The sequence below is a fragment of the Lissotriton helveticus genome, chromosome 1_1 (assembly GCF_964261635.1).
Source record: "Lissotriton helveticus chromosome 1_1, aLisHel1.1, whole genome shotgun sequence".
NCBI classification, from domain to species: Eukaryota; Metazoa; Chordata; class Amphibia; order Caudata; family Salamandridae; genus Lissotriton; species Lissotriton helveticus.
The window spans coordinates 1,947,413,756-1,947,441,600 of NC_136057.1; the positions used below are offsets into that span (position 1 = coordinate 1,947,413,756).

Genomic DNA, 27,845 nt, shown 5'->3' on the forward strand with positions numbered 1-27,845 from the left:
CCGTGAATCGAGTAGGCACTGGAGCGAGAATTGTCAAGTCCATGGACATTTTAGGACTCAAGACCCCGCCGAGCCGGGAATTGAACACTGGTCCCGGGCTGACCTCTGCTTCCAGGTCTGCCTCCTCTAACCAGTGAGCCACACTTCTCCACATCCTCCCTCATAGTGGGTCAATGGCGGGAAGACGGTGCACACCGCGAGTGTGTGGGCGGGGCTTCCATGCGAGTGCACATGCCTCTTGTGTGTATAAAAGGTCTGAGACCGATCAGAGCAGTAGATGAAGAGACAGAAGCTCCTGGTCACAGGAACAGCAAAGGGATTGCGCTCGTGAAAGTCAAGGATACAAAGGCCTCTATCCAGCATCACAGCTGATTTTCGACAGTAGATTTGGGAAGAAGGCACACCTGCCCAGCCTCGACGACGCTCACGATTGTTTTTGGGCTGATGAATGAGTCACTGAATTTGAGCTTCAGCTAGTTCCAGCGACCATGTGTGTGTTACTATGCAATAGCCCCGAAGGGTGCAGGGGTCCCTTCAGCTCCTGGCCACAGGAACAGCACGAGGATTGCGCTCGTGAAAGTCAAAGATGCAAAGGCCTCTATCCAGCATTACAGCTGATTTTCAACGGTAGATTTGGGAAGAAGGCACACCTGCCCAGCCTCGACGACGCTCACGATTGTTTTTGGGCTGATGAATGAGTCACTGAATTTGAGCTCCAGCTAGTTCCAGCGACCATGTGTGTGTTACTATGCAATAGCCCCGAAGGGCGCAGGGGTCCCTTCAGCTCCTGGCCACAGGAACAGCACGAGGATTGCGCTCGTGAAAGTCAAGGATGCAAAGGCCTCTATCCGGCTTCCATGCGAGTCCATGCCTTTTGTGTGTATAAAAGGTCAGAGACCGATCAGGAAGCACTAATAGATAAAATAAAGCAGGTGCTCGAGCACCTGCTTTATTTTATCTATTAGCGCTTCCTGTTGAAGCTAACTTAGCTGACTTTGTAACAATTTTAGGATGGCGCTGGCAGCTTGCCGGCGCCATCCTAAAATAGTTACAACTTCAAGCTTGAAGGCTTGAACTTTTGCCCCCCGAATCCGCCGCTCGCGGATTCGCGGATTTTCGGTAAATTCATGGGAGTTCGTGGATTGCGGATTTACAGAAAATCCGCGAAATCCGCGAGCGGAACGGATTTGACGCTCATGCTTACTGGACTGTTCCCATGAGGCACAGGGTGATACTGATTTGCATATGGCCATGTCTGAACTGTGGTGGTGGAGTGAGCCAAAGAATGATGATGGATTAAACCCAGATCAGTTGACTGGGGGTGAGTGTTTGATTTGCTCCAACGTTCCATCCATCATCCCCTTTGGTATAGCTATGTTCGCCCTAAGTTGGCAGGGTATGCCCAGACGTGCGCCCCTTGCTCACTTTGCCACTGGATTCAAGCTAGCCTGGCTGATGGCGGCTGATTAGCCAGAAACCGGTCCCAGGATGCTTGTTTCCGGTCCAGGGAAGACTTGGCTTGGCAATTTGGGCTGGACTGTTCCCATGAGGCACAGGGTCAGACTGATTTGCATATGGTAATGTCTGAACTGGGGTGGTGGAGTGAGCTAAAGAATGATGATGGATTAAACCCAGATCAGTTGACTGGGGGTGATTGTTTGGTTTGCTCCGATGCTCCGTCTATCATCCCCTTTGGTATCGACCTTGGCCCGACGGCAGAGGAGGGACCTGAGCCTTTCCTTTGGGCAGGGTGTAGACAGGGGTACATCAGTACTCATCGTACGTTGACCCTGAGGAATATCTACTTCCATGTCAAAGTCGGCTTCTGACAGGGAAATGTGGTTGTCTTCTTCTTCGGCTCCTTGTGGGTCAAAGACATTGTGGTCGGAATCTTCTCCAAAAAGATCTTGAGCAGATCCACTATGCTTTGATGTATTTTGGGATGTCGAGCCTGACTTTCACTGAGTGTTTTCTTGGAGCGGAAGGATCGGCACGCGTCACAATTTTGTTCATTGTGTTCCAGGCACCAACACAAGTTGCAGACTTCATGGGAGTCGGTGCACGGCTACTTGGCTCGGCACCCGGGACAGAATTTAAATGGAGTCTATTCCATCGATTTGCCACTGAATTCAAGCTAGCCTGGCTGATGACGGCTGATTAGCCAGAAACCGGTCCCAGGATGCTTGTTTCATGTCCAGGGAAGACATGGATTGTCAGTTCGGGCTGGACTGTTTCCATGAGGCACAGGGTCAGAATGATTTGCATATGGCCATGTCTGAACTGGGGTGGTGGAATGAGCTAAAGAATGATGATGGATTAAACCCAGATCAGTTGATTGGAGGTGAGTGTTTGATTTGCTCCAACGCTCTGTCCATCATCCCCTTTGGTTTCGCTTTGTTCGCCTTACGTTGGCAGGGTATGCCCCGACGTGGGTCCCTTGCTCACTTTGCAACTAGATTCAAGCTAGCCTGGCTGATGACGGCTGATTAGCCAGAAACCGGTCCCAGCATGCTTGTTTCCGCTCCAGGGAAGATATGACTTGGCAGTTTGGGCTGGACTGTTCCCATGAGGCACAGGGTCAGACTGATTTGCATATGGCCATGTCTGAACTGGGGTGGTGGAGTGAGCTAAAGAATGATGATGGATTAAACTCAGATCAGTTGACCGGGGTTGAGTGTTTGATTTGCTCCAACGCTCCGTCCTTCATCCAGTTTGGTAATGCTTTGTTTGCCCCAAATTGGCAGGGTATGCCCAGAAGTGGGTCCCTTGCTCACTTTGCCACTGGATTAAAGCTAGCCTGGCTAATGATGGCTGATTAGCCAGAAACCGGTCCCAGGATGCTTGTTTCCGGTCCAGGGAAGACATGGCTTGGCAATTTGGGCTGGACTGTTCCCATGAGGCACAGGGTCAGACTGATTTGCATATGATCATGTCTGAACTGTGGTGGTGGAGTGAGCTAAAGAATGATGATGGATTAAACCCAGATCAGTTGACTGGGGGCGAGTGTTTGGTTTGCTCCAATGCCCCGTCCATCATCCCCTTTGGTATCGACCTTGCCCAAAGGCAGAGGAGGGACCTCAGCCTTTTTTTTGGGCAGGGTGTAGACAGGGGTGCATCAGTACTCATCGTACGTTGACCCTGCGGAATATCTACTTCCATGTCAGAGTCGGCTTCTGATAGGGAAATGTGGTTGTCTTCTTCTTCTTCAGCTCCTTGTGGGTCAAAGACATTGTGGTCGGAATCTTCTCCAAAAAGATCTTGAGCAGATCCACTATGCTTTGATGTATTTTGGGATGTCGAGCCTGACTTTCACGGAGTGTTTTCTTGGAGCGGAAGGATCGGCACGCGTCACAATTTTGTTCATTGTGTTCCAGGGACAAACACAAATTGCAGACTTCATGGGAGTCGGTGCACGGCTACTTGGCTCGACACCCGGGACAGAAGTTAAATGGAGTCTATTCCATCGATTGTGAGCTGACCCGACTCGGCTAGCCCCAATGTCCTTCCATTAAGTTTCCAAATAAAATAAAATTTCTGAGACGATACGCAAGAATGGGAACTGCTATCAAATACAATATCGTCGAGGGTAAGTGCATTGCGCACCGAGGGGACCCCGCGAAACGTTGTCGAACCGGAGCACAGCAATTTACGTCCGAACCTAATGGCAGAAAAAAACAATCTAACAATTGAGTGGATGCCCATGCGCACTCTCACTGAAAGGAGGAGTCACCTACCTTGTGACTGGAAAGACGTCTTCGAAGAAAAACAAAGTGAAAACATCTGGGCCCAACACTAGATGGCAGGAGTATGCAAAGCATGTGATCTACAGCTCACATGCCTCGAACAAATATATATATATTTGACCCAAGAGGGGGAGTTCTCTCTTGGTCCTCCAACAAGTGCCAGGGGTCAGGCTGTCTTTCTCCTGCTTTCTTATACTATTTCTAGAAAACATTTTCAAGTTGTAAATGTAGCATGAGTGCGGATCCTCCACACCCACCTGTGAGGTGCAGACCATCTCCCTTGTGAGTGTTGTGATCCCCGAGTTGCAGGAGAGAGCCACCATGAAGAGTGCACTGTTTCACCTGTGAGCTGTGTTTGGTGACCCCCGTGTGCTAGGAGGGGCCTACCTGTTAGGAGCGGGATGTCACCCTTGTGAGCACTGTGTTAGGTGACCCCGTATGCCAGGAGAGGGAACAATGTTAGGAGCAAGCTGATGTTGCGGACCCTCAGGAGCGGTAGTTCGGAGCTCACAAAGGACCACTTGGTTCTTCAGGTATCTCTTGCTGCCTCCAAGGTGGATAGGACTGTCTTGGGCCCTGGGGGCTACTGAGGACTTGCACAAAGTTAGTGCTGAGGTGCTGGTGAACTCTTAAGGCAAAGTACAACACTTTGGGTGCATGGGTTCTGCAGGGTCCGTACCTGGAAGTAGCCTCTATGATTTGAATGGGAAACCAGTACCTTCACCATAAAGGACAAAAGGGCTTTTGAATTTCACCCAATATAGCTTTAGCATGCTGACATTAAGAGAGCTGTGAGGACTATTTATTGTGTCACAAATGCTTTGTGTGTTTACATTAAGGATACCATTTGCACAAAAGCTAGGATTTGACTGGATAACCAACTTTTTGCTGTCACTGTTTGTATGCTGGGTTATAAGCGTCTTAATGCTTAGCAGATTGCTGCTCCTGAGAAGCCTCCACTACTCGACTCATGCGACCACTAACAGTCCACTGCTGGATGGCCACTACTTGGCCCAGTTAATTAGAAGCCATAGTAGGTCAGGACTGGAACATCGAGCATAGAAGGCCTCAACGCCCAAGTTTTGGCCCAGTAGCTCCTCCTCCCTGTTACACAGCTTTCTGAAAAGGGTTCTGACACCCTCTTTTGTCTTTGTCTTTGACTCCACTTGACACATTTTCAAAATACTTAACTTAACATGAGGGACCTGAGGTGGGTTTATCTTTGTGCATTTTAATAAATGCCTTGTAATTGCATTTTACACTTCTGTTGCTGAATGCAATGCAGTGGTAAATGTCAGTAAAGTCAACTTGTAAGTGAGTTTACTGTTGTGGGTGCCTTGTATGTGTATTGCATAGTGTTAGGAAGTGCAGTAGTGACCTCCAATCATTAACCTTTATCATTTCTTATAATTTGATTTACACATGGTCACATGACTTATATGATTCTAAGTGTAAATGGCATGCTTCCAATCCACAGAGCCATTCGACTTGCAAGATTCATTCAGGATTGAGGCCTTCTAGGTCATGGACAGTACACTGTGGAATTCCTTGCTTCTCTATTTGCAATCCTGGCATTTAGGAAACAACTAAAATGTTTCACATTAAAGGCCTTTATCCCCACTTTTGTAACAGATGGGAACATAACATAACACAAGGTAACATAACATAACATAACATAACATAACATAACATAACATAACATAACATAACATAAAACATATAACATATAACATATAACATATAACATAACATCAATTAAAATGTGAATGATGTTCTCCCAAAATCTACAAATCAGTCACTGGATTATCTTTGAATATAGTTCCAGTCACAAACAAAAGAAAATATGCTGATGGAACATTGCAATGTTACTTATCTTCAAGAAACTAGTTTATTAAAGCCAATAGGCCTCAAAAGAAATTCATAGACTCCAATACATTTTCTGTATGATGGTCACGACCAATACTTGCCATAACTTTAAATCCAAATTTACAGTAAACCCATTAAGCTTTTGCACTGCTTAAAGAGTCACTTATGATTCATGTCTTTTACTCTACTGATATCCCCAAACTTTGCCTTTCTAAGAACTTGAGGTTATACAGTTGCTTGAAAGATTTATAGACAACATCTTTCCTACTAAACTGACATTATATAATTTTCAATATTTTTCTCTCATTAAGACCTTCTTTCAGACTGAGAACATTTAAACTCTTAGATGGGGTGTGTGCCAGCTAATGTTGACCATCTTTATTTTCTTCATATCACAGACGTATCATAAGTTTAAATATTTGACTTCGTAAATCATTTTTTATTAGGTTTCTTAAATGCTTACCCTTGGCTTTCAAAATGACCTTCCCTGCTCTCTCTTCTTGTCCCTTCCCCTTCACCACGTGGTTGCATTGTGCCTCCAGAAAGAGAAAATGCAGTTGTGGCACTAGTTTAACAGTGTATCATAGAGTTGTCTACTTTCCATATTTTCTTCATATGTACTTTGAATTCATGCTGAGTAGCTTAGTAAAAATGGTTTAAAATGTTGAATTAGGAGACAGAAATTATAGAGTTGATCAAAGAATGTGTTTGTCCTCTGTGGGTAGCTAGGATTGTAAATCTACTTGCATCATCTATTAAAACCATATATACTTGCCCTCTGAATTTGAAAGCTAAGAGCCTTTTTCATACATATATAGTATTCCTCTTTCAAAATAATGGCAAACAGATCCTTACTATGGAAGAAGGAACGGAGTTGCAGTGGTGTTTTAATTATATTAAAAATAAATAAACATTGATAATACAAGCCATATTTGGTATGGCTCTTGACCTAGCCATATCATTGGAAATCAGCCACAGGAGCTTGATGCATTAAGAGTTCAATGCTTGGCAAGTTATCGTGCAGGCAACCGGGCCTCCACATGAATTATTTGGAGATTTTTGTCTGGTGCCTTTCTTGTCTCAAGCCTAGTTATAGACATGTTGCAAAGCTGAATCCTTCTCAGGAAAAGCAATATCACAGAGATCTGTTATGTGAATCACATGAAGTGGACCAGGAGGAGGTAACGGCCTTAACCGACAAATCATTTGTGACATTATTGCCTAAGTGAAGTGGAATAAATTATACTGGTCTTAATATGTTCGCTGATTGATAATTTTGTTTCACCTAAATTACTTGGATTTTTGGTTGGAAACCAGTTCTAAAAGCCACATCATTCAGTACAGCACTGTGTTTAGAGTTCAAATTATGTCTTCCCTCTAATTTACATTATCCCATGGGTTCTGATGTACAGAGATTGAAATTTATTTGAGCTATGGCTCTATGGAGCAGTGAAGCAAGTTTACAATTTCCACTACAATTTCCTTTAAATTACCTATTGCCTCTTTCCCATTAACATCATCTGTTTTGGAATTTGAAGAGTCCTTTGCATCCTTTAAATTACATTATGATCTCCTGTTTTTGGTGACCTGCAAGGTGATAGGTCACAAAGGGGGTTCACTGGCCTATGAAGAGAGTCCTATTAAAAAACTGCGGGTGAGACGTGTAATAATGTGTTATCTCCTACTTGAGGCTTTTGTCTTATTGGTGTGTGCATTCTGCTTTGGAGCCTATTGTGTTATGATTCGTAATGTACCCCAATATACGCTTGGGTAGTAACCTTTTACCTACATTTACCGTACCGTTGTACTGCATAACAGATTTGTGCTGACCTTTTACCTAGTTAGGTGCTGCATACATGTTTTGTGGTTTTCTCCGAAAACTAGACTAATTTATTATGCATGAAGATTGTCAGAAGCACAGCAGGACTACCATCTTCTGCATAATAACTATGTATAAATGTCATCCCTTTCGACATCCACAGCCGACATGACACAGCAAGGTAGAACCCCTGAGGGTACAATTTTGGGTTTATAAACGCCATATCATTGCTAGGGCAGACAGAGGAGAAAGACTTCCATACCGATACACTGACACAAGACGCTGAGGTTCGTGCACACAGACACTCCAGCACGCAGTGGTCTTAAATCCCTAACGGGGTGTCCATCTTGAGACGAAGACGAGGTCCTACAGTTTCCCACTTCAGGTGATGGGGTTGGCTACATCCTAGGGGGAGTCTTGGCTATACACCTACATACACGCTATGTACATTTTGGTGCTTCTAGTTAGGGTTAGCATCGTGGGAGTATGTATTATTACTGTCATGTATCTATATACCTGCATATATCTATGGTAGAAATCTACCATCCATTTATTCTGTTGGTGCTTATAATCGTTTATATCTGTTTCTGTCTTATGGTTATTGCAGCAAACATATGTTGCACTAGGATGATGCTGGCTCAAATAATGCTTATTGGAAATATCCCCATTGTTTATTCTGTGTATCTCTCTGAGACAAAGTGAGCACAAGTGACTGAGCAAAAAGTACTGTACTGTTTTCACAATCCCTGTTCGATAGATGCCGGAAACTATTCTCTGCTCGGTAAGAGGAGTTCATAGTGGCACTGTGAGTTTGCGGGTTTACAGGAGAGCATATCCGGTGGGGGGTGCCTGGAATCAGTCTGGACACAACTCCCACAGTTGTCTAAATGTGCAGATCTTATATAGATTTATAGGAACTACATAACAATTGTGAAGGATCATGGTTTTGATATTTATGGTTAAATGCAGCAAAGACCATAGGTTTATTTAAATAGCTAAATCAGGCTGTTTGGAGGGTGTTGACTGATATTGAAGATTCAAAAATAACAACTGATGAGCAGAATGCTGATCAATGTCAAACATATACCCCAGTACAGAGATCTGGGCCAAAATCCATAGTTTTTGTGCTCCCCATTCTAGTTTAAACCAAGCCATATGCAAATCAGTCTTGACTCTGTTCCCCATGGGAACAGTTCAGCCCGTACTGCCAGGCCAGGTCCTCCCTGGACCATAAATACGCATCCTAGGACCGGTTTCAGGGCATCACCCTCATCAGCCAGGCTAGCTTGACTCCAGTGGCATGGAGAGCACGGGACCCACGTGTGGGCATACCAGTCCCACTTGGGGTGACAAATGCAAAGAGAACAATTGATGGACAGAATGCTGATAGCTGATAAATTTCAAACATACACCCCAGCACAGAGATATGGGCCAAAATCCATGGTTTCTGTGCTCCCCATGCCAATCCAGTTTAAACCAAGCCATATGCAAATGAGTCTGGACCCTGTTCCCCATTAGAACAGTCCAGCCCATACTTCCAGGCCTGGTCCTTCCTGGACCGGAAACAATCATCCTGCGACCAGTTTTAGGGAATCACCCCATATCAGCCAGGCTAGCATTACTCCAGTGGCATGGAGGGCATGGGACCCACGTCTGGGCGTACCCGTCCCACTCGGGGCAACCAATGCAAAAAGAACAATTGATGGACAGAATGCCGATCAATATGGAAAATGCTACTTACCAGTATGCATCTGTTCTTGGCATGTAGAGCTGCATATTCTCACACTGAGCATTAGATTGCCACCTGGTGTTGGGCTCGGATGATTGCATGTTGTTGTCTTCTGAATGCGCATGGGCATCGACTCTATCCTTAGATTGTTTTTCGCCATGTTGGGAAATGATGGAGTTAGTAGAAAATAGAAAAGAGATGTCCATGTGTGTATATCTAATTAAGATAGAAACTGGAACAGATACAGGTCCCGGGGAGGCGGGTGGGCGTGTGAGAATCTGCAGCTCTACATGCCAAGAACAGATGCATACTGGTAAGTATGGAACTATCTCTATTGCGTCTTTTTCGAGCAATGATAGAACTTCTTGTTTGAGCAGCGTATGAAGTTCTACAGACATTGGACGCTGTGTGGATGGTATGTGTGGTGGGGTATCTGTAAGTTCTAGGCAGTAGCCATACTGGATAATCTGTCTTACCCACTTGTCTGTTGTGATGGAATTCCAGACAGGTAGGAACTGTGTTAGTCTGCCCCCTACAGGAGTGGAATGCTGTTGGGGTAGCAGAAGAAAGTCACTGTTTTGTGGAGGGAGAGGTTCGAAAATTGTTGTTTCCTCGACCTCCTCCCTTATTGTTGTTGCCTCTATAACCTCCTCTAAAATACTCTTTATTTGAGGATGTTTGTGTATTTGCTTTAAAGGAAGCGGAATTGTCTGCTCCAGTTTGTTTGGAGTCTCCTCTATAAAAGGAGCGACGAAAGGACCCTCTTGCTTGGGTGGATTGTAAAGAACCCATAGATTTGGCTTTTTCAGTGTACTTTTTCATTTTTTCTAGTGCTCTGTCTACTTCTGGACCAAACAATTGTTGTTGGTTGAATGGTTGATTTAAGATAGTAGTTTGTACCTCTTGCTTAAATCCTGAAATGCGTAGCCACGCATGACGTCTTAGGAGGACACTGGTGTTTATTGCCCTGAATGCAGTGTCTGCTACATCAAGTACGCACTTAATGGAGGCATTTGAAATAAGCTTACCCTCTTGTATAAGGTCATTTGCTTGTGCCTTATATTGGTCAGGTAGATTTTTGTAAGAGTGTCTCTAACTGATTATAGTGAGCCCTGTCGTATCTTGCAAGTAGGGCTTGTGTGTTGGCTATGCGCCATGCACATTGCTAGCTTGGGCATCTATTCTTTTGCCTGAAGCATCTATTATTTTTGATTCTTTATCAGGAGGTGGTGCTTTGCCTGATGTTTGGGAATTTACTCTTTTTCTAGCGTTGGAAACAACTAGTGAGTCTAAGGGTAGTTGTCCCTTAATGTAAGCAGGGTCCCCAGGAGCAGGTCTGTACTTTTTCTCTATCCTTGGGTTTATGATTCTAGCTCGTACAGGATCTTTAAACACTTCTGGTGCATGCTTAATGACTCCTTTAGTCATTGGCAATATTTGAACAGATTTTTGGGATTGTTCAAAAGTATCTAATAAAAAATCCTCTTCTGCCTTGTCTGAATGCATAGTGACATTGTGATAGATGGCAGCTCTATTAATTAGGTGTTCAAACCCAATATTACCTTCTGGAGGCGAAGGTTTGGATGGATATGCATGTGGGTTAGGAATATCTGGTACATCTTGTGGGTTTGGGTATTCCCAATCTGGTGTGCCACTTGGGTAGGGAAAAGGCTCATCTGGGTCTCCATCTCCCCCTATGCTGTACTCATCATCATTCTGAGGAGGTGTATGTGGTGAAGAATGAGGAGGAGAATTTTGAGGTGAGATATTTAAAGGAAGAGGAGGTGAAGGAGGAATAGGAGAAGAGGGATGCATAGGAGATGCGGCACAGTCCTTCTTCTTGACAGGCACTGGAGGTGTAGGTGCTGTATCCGATTTCCTCTTTCTGTGTGGCATAGTGGAGACATGTCCTGTTTCTGGATCAATGTAGATCCCTATTTGTAGAGGATCTGGCTGAAAAAGCTCCTCTTCTTGAGCAACCACTTTCGGCGCCGCTTTTTCCGGTTCTGGACATGGTTGTTGCCTGTCTTTAGCCTTAGCAGCCGGTGTAGAGTCCATTGGCGTAGATTTTGGCACAAAGGGGTGTTTTTTAGAGCCGAGGCCTGTTTCGAGGGTTTTGGAGCATCGGGAGCAGGCTTTGTCGGTTTCAGTGCCGAAGGTCCTGGCTTCGGAGTTCAAGCTGTTTTTGTCGGCTTTGAGACATCGGAAACAGGCTTTATCGCTTTCGGAGCTATTTCGTTTCTAGGGGTCGACGGTTTCGGAGTGTCTTTCGGAACCGGGACTTCTTTCGGTTTCGGTGCCGAGGGAGGTGGTGGGATCGGCACTTTCGGTTTGCTCAACAAGGAACTACCGGAAGGCTTCATTATTTTCTTCGGTGCCGGGCTTGATGGCGAGGCTTTCAAAGTGTGTTTTGGGTCTCAACTGGGCCCCGGAGGTGGAGTGTTGACCTTTGCCTTCGATTTTGGTGCTGGGGCCGGGGTAGGGGAAGTGGTACTCACGCGTTGACCCGAAGGTATGGAGTCATCTGAGTCATCTGCCTCTGATACGATTTGAAGATCGTCCGAATCATCCTCGAGGACGTATGGACCTTCATCGAAGATATCCACCGGTTCCGGGGCCGATCTCTGAATATCGCGTTGACGGGCCCTCCGATCTCAAGTGGTCTTTTTGGATCGAAGGGATGCACAGGCTGTACAGCTGGATTCGTCATGGTCTGGCGATAGGCACAGGTTACAGACCTCGTGATGGTCACTGTGTGGAAATTTTGCACCACACTCGGGGCATCTTTTGGCCTCACGGCGTGGATAGGCCCAACGGCCCGCGTCGACGATCGGAATCGATCTGATGGAGTCGAGTCGACGTTTATCGATATCGAAAGTAGTTTGATGAAGTTTAAATAAGTTTTCACGCGTCGAAGTACTTGAAAAGTAGATTTTGAACCGGAGCGGAAAAGTTTCATCCGAACCCAGTGGTGGAAAAAAACAATCTAAGGATGGAGTCGATGCCCATGCGCACTATTGTCCAAGGGTGGGGCACCTATCTCGTGACTACAAAGACTTCTTCCAAGAAGACAACAACATGCAATCATCCAAACCCAACACCAGGTGGCGATCTAATGCTCAGTGTGAGATCTGCAGCTCATATGCTTCTAACCAAATATTCACCCCAGTACAGAGATCTGGGCCAAAATCCATTGTTTTTTTGCTCACTATGCTATTCCAGTTTAAACCAAGCCATATACAAACCAGTCTTGACCCTGTTCCCCATGGGAACAGTCCAGCCGAACTGCCAGGACAGGTCCTCCCTGGACCGGAACAAAGCATCCTGGGAACAGTTTCGGGGCATCACCCCTCATCAGCCAGACTAGCTGGGCTCCAGTGCCATGGAGTGCATGGGACCCACATCTGGACATACCCGTCCCACTCCGCGTGACAAATGCGAAAAGAAGAATTGATGGACAGAATGCTGACCAATGTCAAACATTCACCCCAGTACAAAGATCTGGGCCAAAATCCATCTTTTTTTGAAGATTCGACATTTAAGGGATTCTGTTCAATCAATCAGATGACTTGATAGTTGATGGTGAACTTAAAACAAAAAGAATGCTCACTGATGTGTCATGAAAAAGAATTAGGTTTTACTTTACCATCACTCTCGAAGACAGATTGCATTAAAGTCAATTTGACAGCTGTAAGAGATGCAGGAAAGAATGTTTTTGTTTCATGGACAATCAATTTTCCAAGGGGGTTGGGGAAAAGTAGCTCCTATAAGCTCCTATCAGCTAAATTTGCTGTATTAAAAAAATCTTTAAAAAGATAGCAACAATATTCATCATTTTTTGTAGAATTTGGTCACAACCATAATATGAAAAATTGCCGTATTGCCTTCATTATAGTCACAAAAGCACAATTGTTGGGGGTTTCACAGTCAGAGTAATGTTAATGAGCTATGAGAGAACCGCACACAATAAGTGTATGAATACACTTATTTTCAAACCTTATCCACAGCATAGTAAATACTTACATATGCACTTCGGAAGAAAATGCCACTTTCCCTGTAAACACTGTGCTTGACTTCCCGAAATCAGTTTATATCCAGATTCACATTTAAAACTGACAGTGGCTCTTGAGACATAATGTGCCCTCTTTTCTACTACTGAGCCAGAGTCGATAGATGGCACATCGCACGGGCTTTCTACAAAAAAGGAAATATTGTTAATTTTTACAAAAAACGCTATTGACATGTTCAGATTTTTAATTTATTGTGTATTAACTGTAATTATGTACTACTTGGGATAATCTTATTTGGTACAATAATTTACTCATCTGAACACATAACATATCGCAAACAATCTTGAAGAGCCAAATATCTTGTCTATTAAGTCAATATTAATATATGGCTCAAAGGGCAGTTCAAACTCACAGTCCATTGTATATTTGAGTTGCTCAGTAGGATGGAAGAAATTAAAATAGTAAATGCACAAATACGAATTTCATTTGCTCCATGTGGTTTACAACTTCACTTATGCTAGAAGTGCAACTCTCAGATTAAAATCATCTTTTTATGCTTTTTTATTTTTTCTCTCTAGTTCTCTTGTTTACTCAAATTTGAACTGAAGAAAAGGAAAACTCCAGCACTTTAGACTCAGAAGCATCTGTGGTTTCCCTGCCACTCACCATAAGATATGACCCAGCCCCTACCGCACCCCAGCCCACATTAATCTGAATGACATGAAATCTATGTGCTTCATTACAAGATTCCTAGTAATTATGGGGTGGGGTACTGGTGGCAGAGTTAATGATTCCATTAGTTTTAATATTCCCCCTGCCCCATCCCAGCTACATGGTATCACAAGTTTCCAGGCCTGCAATTGGGGTATTACATGGGTCTTGGAATTTCAAGATCCACTTGAGCTTGTGGTTCGATGATTCTGGCTCCTTTACATGCACATCTCCCACCTGTTTCCAACAAATGAAAAATATTAACAGTAAAGCAATGGATTTTACAGAGGCCCTTCCTATTAAATCTTGGACTTAGATGGAATAGTATCTCCTACAAAGATAATGAGTGCCTGCAATTGGGAAATTACATGGGTCTTGGAATTTCAAGATCCACTTGAGCTTGTGGTTCGATGATTCTGGCTCCTTTACATGCACATCTCCCACCTGTTTCCAACAAATGAAAAATATTAACAGTAAAGCAATGGATTTTACAGAGGCCCTTCCTATTAAATCTTGGACTTAGATGGAATAGTATCTCCTACAAAGATAATGAGTGCCTATCAGTTTCAAAATAGTTCAGTTTCTTATTGAAGTGGCCCCATTCTTCCCTGTTTTTATTAGTGCCTTGGTATTTCTGATAATGCATGTTCCTACACATTTTATAATATAACACATGTAAGCAATTTAATATAATTTTACTAGCCAAAATAATGATACATTTGTAGTCTATCCACTTCTAGTTTTTGACATTGGTGTATGTTGTCAGAATGTGTCAAAAGTGTGGTCAGGACAATGTTACGTAAATGTGGTGAATTACCCTCCATGCACCAGGTCTGTGATGGCCCACAAACCTTTGTAAATGCATTTTCGGAATTATGTAGTAGATTAAAGCAACACCATAAGAATTCATTAACAAATAGTGTTGAAGATTGTTGAGAATCCATTAACCAAGTTTTCACATGGGTGTAGAGTAAGGAGAGACATGTTAGGGAGAATTCATTACAACTGAGAGAATAGAAAGATGCCTGTGCCCTTTTTCTAGTAATTAGAAATTGAAACCAAGACCAAGTGAATATTTTGATTAATTACTATTCTTTCCACTTGGTAACTTTTACAGGATTAAGGCAAGCACGCTGAATTGGGGACTTTTTGCAAATCAGATATGATTTATGACATTGCTTAGAGGAAATATTTAGAATCCTTGGGGTCAATAACAAAAGCGTTGATGAGTTAATGAAGTAGTATTATATTAAGTAGCCTGTAGAATAACCTTTAATGTATTTGCAAATAAGCCCAAACCATCAAAAGCAGAATAAAAATGGAATATTCTGGTAAAATTCACGTACAATTAGTACAAAGAGAGGACTGTGCCCTCATTGCACTTTTTTCTAAAACTGCTGTGATTACTAAAAAAGATGATGGGTCAATACACAATCTTAGTTCTGAATATGTGAAGCACCACTCCTCTAGATTTACTTCCTCCTACTCATAAATGCCAGTGCGAGTCATACCCTCCCTGGGGTGCTATGTCACAAGCTCACAAAGGCATTCATGAATCAGTGCATGGCCGTTACCAGAAAATGCTTTTGTTCAGAAGCCCGACTAGTTGGTACTAACAGACACAATGGGGCACATTAGGATGGCGGGCGGGCGTAGCCCGCCTGCCACCCTAGTGGTAAACAGGACCGCCCGCCTAAAAGCCACGGACTCCCAGGGGGCCCGAGACAGGCCACCGCAGGGAGTCTCCGCATGCCAATGCTGCCACGGAAATGCATTGTGCAAAGCCCATTGTAATATGGCGGGTGGTGTCTAAAAGACACCGCCACCATGTAACACGTTTCCCGCCCCAGGCGCTAGGCGACTGGGGCGGAAAACAGGTGGGCGGTCCCTCTCGCCATCCAAATCTGGCGGGGGGGAATTGGGCTGATAATGTCGGGCGGATTTCCCCTGCCAGGCTGGCGGTAGCCACCGCCAGCCTGGCGGAGGAAATCCGCCCGACATCATAATGACCCCCATAGTGTTTTGAATAAAAGCTTGGCCAAAAGCTTTATATTTTAATGCATGCTTTTGCTTTTCCTGAGAGGGTACAAACAATCTAAGTTAAACATATTATACGTACCACCACATGTGGGGGCAGCTGTCCACCTCCCACCCATGCAAGTACTTCCATTTGATCCAGTTATACTATAACCAGAATCGCAGCTGTAGGTCACGGTATCATCACTGTAGAAATAGTTCTTGGTGGTAGGCATCTCATATTTTCCATTCATTATTGTAGGTGGTTTACTACACCTTCTTCTTTCTGTGCAAAAAAGAAAATCACAGTTATCTGTCAACATTTAGAATAATAGGTGTTTCTTGGGAGTGGAAACTCGAAGATGTCACTGCTTTCATTAACAATTAAAAGAGCAACATCAATGGACAACTGTCCTTTCCAAAATCATGGTTCGACTGCCAACATTGAGGTGGGTGGACCCTAAATCAAACACAGAGCCTACTTCAGCACTGCTGCCCACATCCTCCAATGATGACCTAACATAGCAGGTAACAACGTAGGGATTGCCACCCCACTGCCTGAGTTGGCGATTGGATAGCCTTTTTTTTGCTGGAAATGAGGGACAGTATAAAAAGTTAAAAATGTCCTCACACCATGGAGAACTCCTATTGGTGTATGGGTTATTAGTTTCTCCTTTTTCAAAAACATACACCCACATTGAAGATTTATTTTTGAAAAATGAAAAACTGTGCAACAGTTTAAGCAGCTGCCATTCTGTTTGATGGAGCCTTCTGTCAAACGTTTACAACATTGACATGCACTGCCATAGCTGGGGTTCTTGCCAATGTTCAGAGATGCCAAAGGGCCCAACAGAAATCTCTATTATCCTCCTCTTTTGGTTGAGGCATTTTTACCTTGGAACATATTCAAGTGGGCAATATATTCTACACATATAAAGCAGTCCGTAATGGATCAAACTGGAATTGGATACGGGGATAAGTGCCTTCAAATGAAAGTTATCAGGATAATGCTGGCAAGATTGATCAGCTTAATATTTGCTTTAATCTACAGGTGAAAAATTGGAATACTGCGCAAAACATCTCAGCCACCCATCTTTACAAGGTCTGTAAAATGAGTACTACTTCACTGGTAACACTATCTCCACAAATCTTACAGTGATCACAAAAGGAAAAACCCTAGTATAAAGAGGTATGTAAAAAAAAATTATTGCACATCACAGCCATATTTTAGGAACAGAAGTGCCAGTCAGAAGGCTGACTTAATTCATAAGGTTACAGAGCTCTGAGTAGTATTATATTTTTAAGTGCAGCATAGCTGACTAATTCCTTAGAATACGGGAATAAGGGGGCGTGGCTTGGTACTGCTACAACATTGCCACAGTTTGAGAAGCTCTGCAGCGATCACAGGACCGAATTAGCCAAATTTGCCCAAACTGCTCTGAAGCACTACCTCCTGACAGAATATCAAATGGGGGCCTCTTCTGCTGGCGAAGTAGGTTTGTTTTTTCACCTGCATACTTGTATTTTCCTGCTCAAATGAAGCAGGCACGCTGACAGAAGTCCGTGACCACCATTTTGAAAAATGCTTGTTCACATTACCTTAGCAATGCCTACTTTTCTATTCCACGCTGTGAATTCCTCCCATGTTTTCTTCATGTTTGCAAATGGATATCACTGAGTCCACAATAAGTAGCCAATATAAAGTAAGAATTGTCCTGTCTGCTGTTTGACATTCATTGCTCCTCACTGCTTTGGGATCATGTATTTCAGACAATGCCTGCATTTTCTCCTTCAGTACTGTTTTGATACATTTTATTCACTTATCTTATGGGACTAACCAAAGGGTAGAGGCATCTCACGTCCAATACAAGAAACGCCTCACATAACATCTGTGTATGCACTGCCAATTAATTCCCTGCACTGGCAGAAAATATGGAGGGCAGTAGTCAAGAGTCAATGTTGACGTCATATGCGTCTTCTAATGGAAACGTCACACCTTAAAATGACTTTTAAATAAAGCTCAAGTGCCCATCAACCTACTAAAAGAGTTAAAAATGACCCCCCATCTCCCATCAAAACATCCAACATTAACTCAATGGAACATTTTTTTGAAGACTTCTGAGCTCTTAAGTCCTATATGGAAGACACTAACAAAAAGCTGCAGATTTTAAATGCTAATTGGTCCCTCATGAATAACAAGGCTACAAATGTGGAGCAAAGAGTTAGTGACATCGAAGATACTATACAGACTCCTTCAAATCTGTGATCTGAGTTATCTAAATTAAAAAGGCATGCTGAGGACTTAGAAAATCAGAACAGACAAAACAACCTTAATATTTATGGTTTGATGGAGGGGTGGAAGGTAATGATCCCACATCATTTTTTGCAAATATTTCTCTCTAAGATTCTAGATCTTTTCACCTCTACATTATTAAATATACAGTGAGTCATTCTACCCATCACCCTTCATCATCACAAAAATTGAGAGGAGTCATCATCTACTTCCTAGAATGTGTCGAACTTCTTCAAGTTAATAAAGCAGCTAGGGCAAAACGCAGAATTTCGTGGTCTGGTTTGCAATTATTCTTTGCACAGGATTTTGCTAAAGTCAAGCTAGACAGGAGGAAAGCATGCCTGGATATGATACCAGCTCTACTTGCTTTGAACTCACGATTTTGTTTTTTTTATCCGTGCTTGTTTAAAGTAGCATGTAATAACAAAACCATGACTTATGAGGATCCTGTGTTATGGCAAAGTTTTATTGATAAATATATAGGAGAAGAGATGGATACCAAAAAGATTTCTTCAAACTGACTCCAGCTATGAATTGAGACTGCTTTAAGTTAACTCTAATGATACTCAAGTTAAATGTTATCATGTATGTATCTTTCCTCATGTAACCTGATTTCAAGTTAGCCTTTTATTTTGATGACTTCATTCCAGGTTTTTTTGACGCGCATCCTAAGGACTGCATCATTATCAGGGGTTTTTGTGGTCTGATTTGTTCCTTGTTGGCTGCGTCGAGGTCCCTTTTGTGCCATCTCCCTTATGTGGTATCACCACCCTCAATTGTTTACATGTTTCATAGGTATGTTCACTTTGTTATTTTGTATGTCCCTATCCTTTTCCTACAATTATCTCTCTTTTCTCTTCTTTCTTTTCTTTCTACTTCTGTGCATATTTTACAGATCTCCTACTTCATCCTACTATACTCATTTACTTTCTTACTTTAATTCTTCTACTTTCCATTTCTTTTGTCATTCATTATCAGTTAATATGGAAAGATAATATATGCTGTCCTATGTTTAAATTAATATTTATAATCATTACTACTCAATCGTTATTTAATGTATATGTATCTCTATGTTATGTTTTCTTTTGTTCTAATTTTAATACTACTTTGTTTACTTATATAAATACTGATCATATATATATAAAGTTAACTTTGTAGACTTTGGTAAATTTAACTTTAACTGTTATTCTTGTCAATTTGTGTAATTAGATTGAATTTTAAGCGGTTAGGTTCTCCCATTAAGCAACAAAGATTCCTTACACATCTAGCCAAGTTAAATGCCGATGTTGCTTTACTCCAAAAAACGCATGTCATTGACAAAGAAGTTCGAAAACGTATTCATAATTTGGTAGGATATGCTTTTCATTACCAGGGATCGGTAAACTTAATGGAGTTGTTGTCCTGTGTAAAAAACTTTAGATGCTATGCTGCTATCACAAGAAATGGACACAGAAGGTCAATGGGTACTTTTACATCTCACCATTAATAACATACCAATACCAATAACAATCTTCAATGTTTATTTACCCACACATTTAGATAAATCATTCAGGCCCACCATAACAGATCAATTGATGTCTATTATAGATGACAAATCTTGAGGGTAGAATGTAATATTGTCTTAGACCCATTTTTGGATTGCTCTTCTAAAACTAATTTTATCTCCTCCTCCACGCATAGATGATTCACTGCAACCATCAGAGAGCCCTTCCTTCCAAACAATTTGTGATGCTTTTAAAGCTGCCTCATGTGACTGTATTTGATCATATGTCTCAAATGAGAAGAAAACAAATGCTAAAAAGGCATTCTACATTATGAAGCATATTAAATTCTTAGAATAAACCTATTTTCCATCCAAATCCAAGTCATAGCTAGATGAATTAGTTAAAGCTAAATTGGAATACAACAAAACCTCCACAGACAATGCTGCTTCTTACCTTCTCAGGTCAAGCACTAAATAATATGGAGGGCAAACCAAAGCAGGTAAACTCATAGTGAATTATGTCAAGTTGAAAAAGAACAGGTTAACATTTAAACAATGTTACATAATGGTGAAATCCCAGTAACTAAAGATGATGACATATTAACCAAATTTTCTGATTATTACAAAAATCTTCATACCCCAGAAACGTATCTGTCTCATGTCGATATTGATCAATACTTACCCTCAATTCAAAAAGAATTTCACTTAAACCCAAATATTTCTTTTCTTGATGCTGATATCTCACTCAAAGATATTCACAAAGCAATTACCTCTATCAAAAAATAAATCTCCTGGAACAGATGGCTTCTCCATTGAATTTTACAACCATTTTTCAAAAACATTAGCCCCTAAAGTACATACATTTTTTACATCTTTTACTAGGACCAATTCAGCCTCCGGTAACTTTTAAGACACTTTAATTTGTCTGATTCCCAAAGAAGGTCAGGACTTCAAATTATGTAAAGATTATTGATCGAAGATTACGTAAAAATTATTGAATTTGCTAGCTCTGCTTCCAAAATCTTTCCTAAAATCCTTGATCCTCTTCCTTACCACTGTAATAGGTAAAGAACAATTGGGTTTCATTAAAGGCCATCATCTTGTGGATCACACCAGAATGTTTTTCAACATTTTAAGTAAATCTAAAACATACTCAACCTCATTAGCAGATATATCTCTTGATGATGAGAAGGCTTGTGATTGTATTCACTGGAGGTTTCTTTTTCCTATACTCACTTGGTTCAGATTTGGTCAAAAAATATATTACCTTAAAATCTATTCGATATTCTTTTCCTAAAGCATCAGTCTTTGTTAATGGTTTAACTTCATCTTTTTCTCTTCATAGAGGAGTTAGACAAGGTTGCCCTCTATCGACTCTTCTTTCTTTTTTGGTACTTGAACCTTTCCTTTCTCGTATCTGACAGAACACCAATATATATGGCTTTAAACATGGAGATATACATCAAATGTTCAGTGTATGGGGATGACATTCTTTTATATATGACTTCTCCCGGCTCCCCTTTAAAATCTTTCTTCGAAACAGTTTCCATTTTGGAAAACATTCTGGCTACAAACTTAATGCTGACAAGTGTGAAATTCTTCTACTTAATAAACAGTGTTTTGAAGTTGAATTTACATATTCAAATTTTCCTTGGAACTCTACCAAAAAAAAAATGTAGGTTTTTGGTTCACTAATTCTGTGAAAGATACTGTTTCGATTGACTTCAATACTCTTTCTTCTCCCTTAAAAATCTCAGACATAATAAAATCCCCAAAATATCCTGCCTTTTATTTATTTTTTATAATACTATCTTAATCACTTTTTTATGGAATAATCAAAAATCTCAAACTTCAACGTACTAAGCAAGAAGGAGGGTTTAACCTTCACAATTTTCAATCATATCATACTGCTTTCTTCCTAAAACATTCAGTCAATTCTTATCATGAAAATAATTTACATCAATATCCTTTGTGGGTGGGCTTAGAATTATTTTTTGTTCATCCCTTTACTGTTTTAGAATTTTTGTCTTTCACTCAACATCCCTCTAAAAGGTCATTACACTTCTTAAAAAACGCTTGTAAGGTATTACAACCCATATTGATTTCTAGCCTCTCCACTTTAGACCAATTTCCTCAATTTTGCATCTGGTAAAATAAAATCATGGACCTTTGTACTAAGAGGTTCATTTACAAAATTCTGAAACGTAATGTCTCAATTCAATTTATCTCATTATTCATGATATAGGTCACATATTATAAATCACTACCATAGGATGCAAATGGTATCCACTCAAAATATCGAGTTTTTAATATCGATTTGCATTAATATCGATTTAAAAACATAGAATGGACACAATATCGAATGGACACAATATAGACTACAAAAATATCGAAAAGAATAGCAGTAATATCGAATCCAAAATATAGAATGGGCAAAATATCGAATGAACAGAATATAGACAACAAAAATATAGAATGACAGAATATAGACAACAAACATATCGAATTTGAGGTAAGTAAGTTAATATCAATTTTTTAATAATATCCAATTTTTTCAAGGTATTTTATATGTTAGTATATGGGTGAAAAGTGTATATTTATTTTATAATTTATTTAAAATAATGTTATGGTGTTTAATTTTTGCGTAATATATTTCTGTAGCGGGTTGTGGGTTTATAGGGGAATAGGGTGGGAAGTAATTTAATTATAAATAATAAAATGTTTTAATGTATTTATTGGTATTTATTTTGAATTAATTGTTATTTACATTTTTAATTGGTAATTAATGAAAATATAATTGGTAATTAATTTTAATTAATTGATTAATTGATAATTATGTTAATTCCATTAATTTATTTTCTGTTGCGGGTTGTGTGTTTATGAGGGAATAGGGTGGGAAGTAATTTAATTGTGATTAATTGAATATTTTAATTTTTTTTTTTTTTGTTGTAATTTTTAATTATGTTTTAATTGTTAATTACTTAATTGTTAATTGGTAAATAATTTGTATTAATAGTTAATAATGTTTAATAATACATTTTTATTTGTATTTTTAATTGATTAATTATTATGAATTTGTTAATTATTTTTAATTAATTTGTAATTGGTATTAATATTTAATTTATTTGTATTCAAATATGAAGTATTTACTTTCCCCACTGTTGCACTCTCTGGAGTGGGAATAGTAATTGTTACCCCTACGTTATCCAACGCTTTCCCTACTGTTGCACTCTCTGGAGTGGGAATAGTAATTTTTACCCCTACGCTATCCAACGCTTTCCCTACTGTTGCACTCTCTGGAGTGGGAATAGTAATTTTTACCCTCCTGCTATCCAATGCTTTCCCTACTGTTGCACTCACTGGAGTGGGAAAAGTAAATTTTATGCCTACGCTATCCAACGCTTTCCCTACTGTTGCACTCTCTGGAGTGGGAATAGTAATTTTGACCCCTAGGCTATGCAACGCTTTCCCTACTGTTGCACTCACTGGAGTGGGAATAGTACATTTTATGCCTACGCTATCCAACGCTTTCCCTACTGTTGCACTCTCTGGAGTGGGAATAGTAATGTTACCCCTACGCTATCCAACGCTTTCCCTACTGTTGCACTCACTGGAGTGGGAATAGTAATTTTTACCCCTACGCTATCCAACACTTTCCCTAGTGTTGCACTCACTGGAGTGGGAATAGTAATTTTTACCCTCCCGCTATCCAACGCTTTCCCCACTGTTGCACTCACTGGAGTGGGAATAGTAATGTTTACCCCTCGCTTTGTCTACTGTTGCACTCACTGGAGTGGTAATAGTACATTTTACTGTTTCCGCTATCCTACAGTAAAAATATTTTTTATTTTTTATTAATATTACGTGTATATATATATATATATATATATATATATATATATATATATATATATATATATATATATATATATAAATTCAGGCACTCCACACCCTCCGGTAGAAGAACAAAGGACGCAGCAGGGTTTCACTGGGGTTTTTAAGGCTGCTTTATTAAACGGAATTAGGCAGACCAGTTTCAGCGCGTAGCTTTCATCAGTGCCAGCAGTCATCAGTGCCAGCAGTCTCAGCCACGCTTTCCCACTGGCGATCTTTAAGGCGTAGCCCCACCTTCTCTGTCGGATGAGGCTCACCTGTGCTGGACTCTTCTTCATGCTGCTACAATTCCGGGGACTACCAGTCCCACAATGCTGCATGACGACGTCCAGTGCTTGTGGGAAACCGTGGCAAAATTCAAAGTTCACTCGCCATGTGTCCCCTTCTCTCACCCATCAAGCACTTTGCAGGCACCAGTTGGAGACGCCAATTCAGCATAAGCGTCTCGTCGAGCAGTCTCAACCCGCTGTTAACACAGCAGCCTCGGTGCGTTGCAAGTCTCGATGGTGAGTCACAGATTACTCCGACACCTCGGTAACCTCAATTAAATGTTCCCATGTTTCTGTGACCTGCTTATATATATATTTTTTTTTTGACCAAGGCCGCAAGACTGAAGCGCGTCGGTGTGCAGACTGGGCTCTGTTGAATAAATTGTAAAAAGAAAATCAAGTTCCTGAGTGCGGCGCCTTTTTGTTGCAAAAAAAAAAAAATATATATATATATATATATATATGTATTAATAAATCAATTTGTATGTTTTTTTTAACTTACATTAATTTTTTATTAATTTTAATGTTCTTTTAGTATGTTTAAGTTAATTATATTTATTATTTCATTAATTTTTAATTACTTTAAAGCATTTAAAAAAATTGATATTTTGACTATCTATATTTTTTACAATGATATTTTTGATTCAATATTTTTGTACTTACCTGTTTGGAGATAGGAAGTTGATATTTTTGTATTCTATACTTTTTTACTCGATATTTAGGTAGTTCTATATTTGTGACATCGATATTATGTCAGTGATCCGATGCAAACAAAGAGATTGCAGCCTGCTACCGTCAGTAGACCATGTTGGTGATTGCATTTTAATAAAGTGCATAATTTTAAAAGCAGCCCTTTTCCCCTAAAGGAAACGGGTCTGCATTTAAGTAAAAAACATTGCTTAAGAGTTGATATTGCAAAAGGTTAAGCGGGTCCCAATGGAACACCACACTAATCCTAGGCGTAGTGGGCATAGTGGGGCTACGTGGAGTGCCACAGAGTTGAGAAAAAAAATCATTGGCGCTCCGCTACGCCACTTGTGCGGGCGCCCGCGCATGCGCAGTTTTCACTGAGAATGGGATGAGAGGAGGAGGGCTGCCCAGGGACGCAGCAGCTTACGGTGAGGTTCTGTTTACTTATAATTATTAAGGCATTTTTTTAAGTTGTATTATTTGTAAATAGGGCGGGTGGAAGGTGGGGCAGGCCTGCTCCACTTCGCCGCGGAGTGTGCAGAGATTTACCTACTCCGTGAGTAGGTAAATTTCCACACACTCCACGGCGGAGCGGAGCTCTCCGCCCAAGGTTACACCACACCCTTTACATACTGGATACCACCCCAACTTGGGAGTCATTAACTTCTCAATGTTTTGCCAAGTTCGGCCCAAAAACATTAAAAAACCATTGCATTATGAATAGTTTCCAAATAGCAGTTTGTAATGCATTTCAAAATTATTTTCGTAAATCGTAACCTCTTACGGAATTTCAAAATGGGTATATTACTTACTAAAAAGCCATTTAGCAGTTGAAAATCCTGTGATTTAGAAAATTTGAGTTGGCAGAAAAGGTCGTTGTGCAGAAGTACACTGGCATTGCAGAGCAACAGGATGCAATCTCCGGAGCCACTGGGGTTTTATATTGACTAAACTACATTTTAAACACTGGGAGCAGCACACTTGCGTTTATCAAGGACTCCAACCACCAGCAGGCTCTGGGGGAGGCAACGCCCACCGGAGCAGGTGAGAATGGTTAAAAGACTCTTTGCTCCACACAGTGTTGTAAACAGCCTCTGAAGAAATGCTCTGTTGAGCATGAAACGCGTCAGGCTTCATCATTTACAGGACTTTGTTTTCCTTTCACTGCAATGAAATTCTGCCCATTAAACGGAATTTGAAACCTACCTGCTCGTGGGCTCTCCATGGAAAGGGACAACTTGTGTGTTGAATATATATATATATATATATATATATATATATATATATATATATATATATATATATATATATATATATATATATATATATATATATATATATTCAGAGCTCCGCAGTTCCAAAGGAAACCAACAGGAAACAGCACTCGCAGCAGGTTAAACTTAAATATAAGTTTATTGCGCACAAATATACTCCAACAGACGCATTTCAGCACTTGCCTTCGTCAGTGTATATATATATACTTGAAGATGAAGGATCACAAGAAAACAACAGCCAGCCAGGGCAAAAATCTGGATCCCAAAGGATACAATGAGTCACAAAGAAATAAAATATCCAAGAAAGAAGTGACTCTAACAGATAGATTCACCAAAGAACAAAAATATATTTCCACTACAACGTTTCAGCTTCCGCCTTCCTCAGGTAGTTTATATATATATAAAAATTACCTACTGGTGGTCGCCAGTAGGTAGTTATAATTTGGACTTTGTTTCTATTCAAAAAGCATTTGTTCTTTTGCCAATATCTTTGGCGCTGTTTGACGAATCTTCGCGAAATTCTCTAAACTAATGGGGCCATCCGGTCAGCTCTTGTCTTAAAGGTTTCGGGGTGATTTGTGAACCGGGGGCCGAGAAAAAAGGGGGGTGCCATAACGTGTTTTCCCCATGTTAATTTCCATAGGAAAAATTGAAACAGGCTACAGCCCGAACTGCTGTAATAAATTACACCAAATTTGGCAAAATGTAGTCCTTGGTTCAGAAAGCGACCTTTTTTTTTTTTAAATGGTGTAAATCCGTTCAGTAGTTCCTGAGAAATTAAAAAAAGAAAACTTTCGATATCTGAGCACCGAGGAGGAGTCGCGACTTCTCCCGGCCACATGCTTCACTCTGACTGGCTGCCAAAACTCCAAACTAGGAAGTGTTGGCACCCATTTTGTGACTCGGTAACGGAGTCACAAGAAAAGAGTAAACAAAAAATATGAAAAACAAGAAAAGGGTGCAGGGTACATACACCCGGACCCCCTAGACCTGCTCAAGGGGTCCCACTAGGACCCCCAGGGCCAAAACCAGTAAAGCACTTATTTCCCAAATATGCCCCTGTGCGTGTGTATGCTGGTGTCAAATACCCCTCTTCTGCAAGAAACTGCATGGAGTCCGCTAGCCCCGAATCAGCACAACCTTGTACGTGCATGTTCAATAGTCAAATGAACACTGTTTTCAGCCCTAAAACTGGGGCGTTTTGTACATATGTTGTTTAAGTGTGGATCTGAGTTTGAGTCTCGGGGACTCCTCGATGCACACTTCATGCCCCGGGTGTTATCTCTGTCTGGACTTTGAGTTGCCTATGTACCAGTATCTAAACATGCTTGTGATTACATGCATTGTGCACATTATAGCATATTTATTTATTTATGTTAAAAAATAAACTTTTGTTTTTTTTAAAAGCACGACTGGGTTCATATTGTTCTTTTAGTCTTATGGACCAATGGATACACAACTCTGCGTATACCATGTTTCCCTTCAAGAATGGTGTATTAGCTCATCTAGGGCTCAGTCACAGATGCCTAGCTAAGCGTCAGACAGATAGGGTGAACGGCTATTCCAGATTTGCCAAGACAGTTTTGAAGTCTAAAAATTTCAGTTTAAAAGAGAAGGTTGACTGAACACAGGCAGGGGCAGGGGCAGATTGGTAAGGCAGGCACTCGTGCCGGGGGGCCAGGATGGAAGTTCCAGCTGTGGCTGCTTCCTTCGCAGCATGGGGGGCAATTTGGGCTGTGTCTTGTGGTTTCCGAAGTAGCCAGCGGCCTGAGTTGGCTTTCTGGAAGCAGATGGTCATCCAGTACCTCCATTTTCTCAACGGGCAGAGGTGTCACTCTCTTTCTCTCACTGGGCCGACCAAATAATGTGTGCATACTGAGTGGGGGCAGGGGGCCTTAGCAGAAGTAGCCTCACTTGTTTTCAGGTGTTTATAAAACTTTGCTGAAGAAGTGTTTTGAGTAAAGGCAATATGCAAATGGAGGCCACTTTATAAGCGTGCCAGGGTCAATTTCTAATACCAATCCAGCCCTGGGGATGGGTGGAGCTTC

General features: G+C 41.1%; 1 protein-coding gene across 3 annotated transcripts in view; it reads right to left on the bottom strand.

The window, feature by feature from the left end:
* LOC144755181 (coagulation factor XIII B chain-like) overlaps positions 1 to 27,845 on the bottom strand; it is a 1,011,791-nt gene that overhangs the window by 707,589 nt on the left and 276,357 nt on the right. For all 3 annotated transcript variants that reach the window (XM_078643848.1, XM_078643839.1, XM_078643857.1), the window contains exons 8-9: positions 15,998 to 16,180; positions 13,181 to 13,351 (exon numbers count right to left, since the gene is read on the bottom strand). In XM_078643848.1, coding sequence (XP_078499974.1) covers positions 13,181 to 13,351; positions 15,998 to 16,180 — 354 coding nt within the window. The remainder of the gene's footprint in view (positions 1 to 13,180; positions 13,352 to 15,997; positions 16,181 to 27,845) is intronic.